Genomic DNA, 5,000 nt, shown 5'->3' with positions numbered 1-5,000 from the left:
CGTAAGCCAAAGATTGCAGTGGGTGATGAATTACATCGTTGGATGCTAGCTGTGTCTATTTAATTGCCAGTAGAAAAGGATTATCAGAAAAGTTTGCGTGAGAGTAGGGATAACCTGGCATTGAATTAGTTTGATCAACCGTGCAGGATGTGAAGTTCCTGTTCGAGCATTTTTACTATGGGTTTGAGTTTGGTTACTTGCAAGTATTATTATGTAAAAACATAAGCATCATAAGCAATGGAAAATGAAATGTATTATTCATGGTGGATTGAACACGCAAAGGTCATGAAGTTGGGCAGGGCAGGAGATGCAAAGAAAAATGAGATGAATATTTGATGAGTGCAGTCACATTATAGAATAAATTTACACATCTAAAACGAACACAAGCGATCAAAGAAAAACACAAACAAGCTCCCCAGAACAAGAAACAAATCAAACCGCATATACATAAATATAAATATAAACTTAACGAAATGCATATATAACAATATATATCATAGAGTTAATAACAGAGAGATGAGAAGAAACACACGAAATTTCCTCTAAATTATGAATTAGTTTTAATGAGGAAGAAAAAGTAAAATGGATGCTAATGCCACTACAAACGCTAGTGTATCGCATTTGGTAGTGGAGTCATCAAATAAACAAAGATGCAACGATCATGGGAGCGTCTCACCTCATGGAAGGGCGTGGGATAGTAGTTGGACAAACCAACGAAACCTAGCCCTGATGAAATCGCTACCGCGACAATGTCGATTGCTGCAGAACGCTTTGCCCAGCTTAAGCTAACAACAACCATGTCACAGCGCTGCTGAGATGATGGCAGAATGAAAACGAAGAAGGTAACAACAATCGCTGCTTAACAGTTACGATAAAAACGTTATTGTGGCTATTCGAAAACAAAGTATGCGAATGTTGAACGAACAAACCACTTGAATAAATAATACAAATTAAGGACATTTTAAATTTACTCCTAATACCATCTTCTTCTAGCTGTGTTTCATTCTTCTTCAGATAGACAAACAATAAGTACCCGTAAGCGTAACGTGTCGAGAGCATTGTATAATAACAGACAAAGTTGATCAGAACTAAAAATTGTTGAGATAAAGAAACAAAAAAGATGTATTTATCCTTTTTGGCAAGTTGCACTGGCAATTGACAGGATTAGATTCATTCCGAAAATACACGGAGAACTCATTCAGGAAGCAAATAGCAACACTATCCGCTTATCAACGCCATAGCAACAGAAACACGCGAGGGCTCCTCATTCGAAGGCAACCATTTTCGTCGAGAGTTCAATTACTAGCATCGTAACGTACATTCGATAACAAGATGAATGGTGAAAATCAGAAGATAAACCAGAGCATACACACCAACAGCCAAGCTGTGCACGTAGATAATATATCATCAAAAGAAGGCGATTGGAACAGAAATGGTTTTGAAAAACCACGGCCGTTACATCTGTTTCTTCTTTACCTTTTGAAACTTTCCTGGTAGGGTGAAGCACATCCACTGTGAGGCTCCAGACAGACCGTGCGTGCACGTACGGCTAAGCAACAAAACCCCACCAAAGAAGCGTAAACTTAGCCAACCAAGTTGTCACAGTTTCTTCTCCAATCTTCTCCCTACACTTGCAGTACGCACTAGCCAAACGAACGTAGGAGCAATAGAATGAGGCACATTTTCGAAGAAGATCTTTGTAGAGAGCGGTAAAAAAGCAACTTATTAGTTTTGTTAAACGGCTTTGCAGCATGTTTGAGAGCGTGTTCGGCTTGTTCCAATTTATCTCATGTGTTTTGGTATCCAGTTTTCGGCTTCTACATGCCTGTGTAGACCGAACGAGTTTGCTCCAGTTTCAAATGCATAGACGATTATATCAATAAAACCACTTATTCAAAAAGAACAGTAATTAAAATGTCTGTTTTCTTCGGGTTATTTTTTAATAGTATTTCCTCCGCTGTCTAGGATCATCATCTGGGATGTCGATTCGGACTCGGTTTGATTTAAATTGTGTGGCTTTTTTTTGTTCATATTGCGAATATCGTGTCCATTCTTTTTGCAATAATAGCGTGCGCTGGTTAGCATCGACACAAGTTAAACTATGAAATCAGTTTCCGGTCATTTTTGGTTTAATGTGATTAACTATCACGAGCACACGTGGGTTAACTATTTGGTTTGTTGCTTACTGTTTCAAAGCGGCGGTTGATGTAAATTAGTACATCGGTTTGGTTTGTTAACAAAAGCGTATCACAGGTTTTCTGTTCTACGGCTAGGCAAACGAAGTAACTTATGCGGTACCATGGAAACGATTTTCTTCAACCACTTTTGTTTATCAGAACCACCCCAGGACGCAGCAGACCTCTAGCTAGCAGGGATTTTTGTTTCTTAAATTATCAAAAGAACGATTGAACAATTGTGGCAAAAATGCCTCGCCGCAAACCTATTACAAAGCTGGGGGTATTTGGGAAGTACGATTTGAATCCAGAAAAGGCAGTGGAAAACTATTTCGAATCCAAATTCAACAGTAAATTTTATACGTAAGTGCTGATTACTTACTCGTTATGGTGAGATGTCCTTGTGTCAGCATCGTTTAATTTATCACTCACGCAGCAATGTCCCCGGTTGGGATGTGGCACGCAATGGTTTCGAGCTCAAGGGCATCCACAATGATCGAGAGTACATGGAGATCAGTAAGGAGCAGCACCGGATGCGTGAACAATCGCAACGCCAAGCCGCCATCAACAGACGTCGACTACAGCAAACGAACCAACTACTGGAACAGATGCGCGACGAGTTCGTCGAGCTGAATGATTTTCTAAAAGATTGCGAAATGAAAGAAAATAACGCGCTCGATACGGTATAAAATGACTGGAATGAGAATTTATTTATATTTCTAGCAAGTCGTCGCTAAAATGTTCCCCTTTTTTCCGTTTTACGCTGCACTGGCTCCCAAAAAGGTTCAACGGGAGCAGGAGAAGCACGAGCAGTACGGCAAGAAAATAGCACAACTCGAGGAAGATATAGAGAAGCTAGATGGTTTTGTGCTGAAATACGAGAAAACGATAAATGCTTTTGAACCGTATGAGGTAGGTGGGAGCTTGATACGAGGTTGAGTTTCTTTAAAACAATATTGGACAGATGCTGCCGAGGGAAGCTTTGAGACACTCCAGTAACCACTACCTTGCCTTATCTCTTTTGTAGCAAGTGATGGAGCAAACAATTGCCGAATCTAAGACCTACGAAACGATGCAGGATCTTATCCAGCGGTGTGACTCATTACGTAAGAACTCTAATTTTATGCAGCATGTCTTAGCCATTCCATGAGACCCTCCTTTTCTTATTCAATTCCTAGTTCTGGCCCAGGTGGAAATTTCAGCCGTGGAGCAGCAAAAAATTTTGGAAATTGAAGAGATAAGACAGAACTTGTTTAAAGCCACAAAAACGGCACTGCACATCATCACGGGGCTTAACAATGATCTGTCGGAACTGCTGGTGAGTGAGGAGAGCCCTGAACGGCTGCCCAATCTTCAACGCCTTTCTTTCCCTCGCACAGACACAGTACACGGTCGCGAAGGAGGAAGGCTTGCGCTGGGAAAAGTCGGTCAATGTCGTTAAGAGCTATATGGTGGAAAACGAGGCTAATGTGAACTGTCTACTGGATGCGATCAATCACGTGTACATCCTGTTGCGCAAGCGGCGTGGCTCACTCCCAAAGGCACCGCGAGGCGATGTCGAAGCGCAGCTCGATCACATCAAGGAGGAGATCGAGATCCTGCACGAGGTACGCCAACTGGCCGCTGCCAAACAGGAGCACGATGGCCACAGTTTGCGTGCGGAGAAGGGCACCGAACGACGCCGTGGTGGCGGCGCCCTGTGAGCTGGGTAAGAGCACTGTAGGCGACGAAGAATGAGGCATCTTGAACCATCCGTGTTGGGATTTTATTTGACAACTTTGAGTTTATTGATTTTCATCTCGCTTTTTGCTTTACTACATCTGTTGCTCAACTTCTGGGCTTTCTCTTTAAACGATTTCAATTCATTTTAATTAACCATTTTATTTATCTGCTTTTGGCCTTTTTTGCCATTCACCTCACGATTAGGACCTGCGGGTGAGAGTGTAGGTTTGCGGTGTGGTGCGGGTACAGTACATAAGAGCGTTCGGATTAGTGTGAATTGGGCCTGTATCTCGTCCCAGATACTCTTTGCGTTATTATTTATAAGTGAAACATACATGTTTGCTGCTATCAATACCCTATCTTTTGCTATGTATGTCTCGGGTATATATTTATATAGATTGTGTTTGCTTGACTCTTGTTGTAACCAAAAAAAAAACCATTTAGTATATGAAGGTGCGAACCTCGAAATTATTATATTATAGTCGTATAAATGAATAAAGAATAATAATAATAGTTTGTGTATAAATTAAATAGCCACCCTCGTTGGTGGACATCCTACTGAGATGAACTAAGAATGGGCAGACGCCATCTAGGGATCTGTTTTCTTTCACTCTAATATATTCGGGCAAATCTTCCTCCCTTTTTGAGGCCAATATTATGGACCAAGCTTAATTCTTGAAAACGGAAAGTAATTTCTTCCGAAGGACACAAGAAAGAAAAGAATAAAGGAGGGGGAAAGCCGGCTTGCCTATCGTGGGCCTATCGATACGCCGTTGCACTTTAAGGATTCAATATTTGAAGAATACTTTTTTGTTTTGTTTCAATTTTGTTCCACTACAATCACTACACTAAATAACATAACACGGTACACGGTATCGAGAAAAGGGAAACAGCGACTCGCAATAGGGGAGAGGATGCCTAGCATAGCGTATTAATTGCTACAGGGAATGCTGGATTACTTTCTTTAAGGAATTGCACCGCGTATCGCATGTGTTTAAGAGTGTGCAACATTTTCCGTTCGTCAAAGGCTTATTTTGCAGCAAAGTGTTCTCATCAAACCATAAAAGTACATCGACATCGGTAAAGGAAAATGATGATTATCTC

The 5,000-nt window shown here is 41.1% G+C and overlaps 3 protein-coding genes across 9 annotated transcripts in view; 2 read left to right on the top strand and 1 right to left on the bottom strand.

Moving 5' to 3' along the window:
- LOC125950348 (protein ROP-like) overlaps positions 1–1,904 on the top strand; it is a 6,018-nt gene extending 4,114 nt beyond the window's left edge. For both annotated transcript variants that reach the window (XM_049678268.1, XM_049678269.1), the window contains exon 8: positions 1–1,904. This exon is cut by the window's left edge and continues 857 nt beyond it. The gene's annotated coding sequence lies outside the window, so the exon portion shown is untranslated.
- Positions 1,905–2,424: 520 nt separating this feature from the next.
- LOC125950369 (uncharacterized) lies at positions 2,425–3,945 on the top strand. Its single transcript, XM_049678306.1, has 6 exons — positions 2,425–2,537; positions 2,611–2,857; positions 2,958–3,090; positions 3,206–3,280; positions 3,353–3,492; positions 3,554–3,945. The coding sequence occupies exons 1-6, from the start codon at positions 2,425–2,427 to the stop codon at positions 3,875–3,877; spliced, it is 1,032 nt and encodes a 343-aa protein (XP_049534263.1). The 3' UTR covers positions 3,878–3,945.
- Positions 3,863–5,000, bottom strand: part of LOC125950336 (clathrin heavy chain) — an 11,356-nt gene continuing 10,218 nt past the window's right edge. For all 6 annotated transcript variants that reach the window (XM_049678228.1, XM_049678227.1, XM_049678230.1 and 3 more), the window contains exon 8: positions 3,863–5,000. This exon is cut by the window's right edge and continues 824 nt beyond it. The gene's annotated coding sequence lies outside the window, so the exon portion shown is untranslated.

The sequence above is a fragment of the Anopheles darlingi genome, chromosome 2 (assembly GCF_943734745.1).
Source record: "Anopheles darlingi chromosome 2, idAnoDarlMG_H_01, whole genome shotgun sequence".
NCBI classification, from domain to species: domain Eukaryota; kingdom Metazoa; phylum Arthropoda; class Insecta; order Diptera; family Culicidae; genus Anopheles; species Anopheles darlingi.
This window is presented reverse-complemented; position numbering and strand designations above follow the sequence as displayed.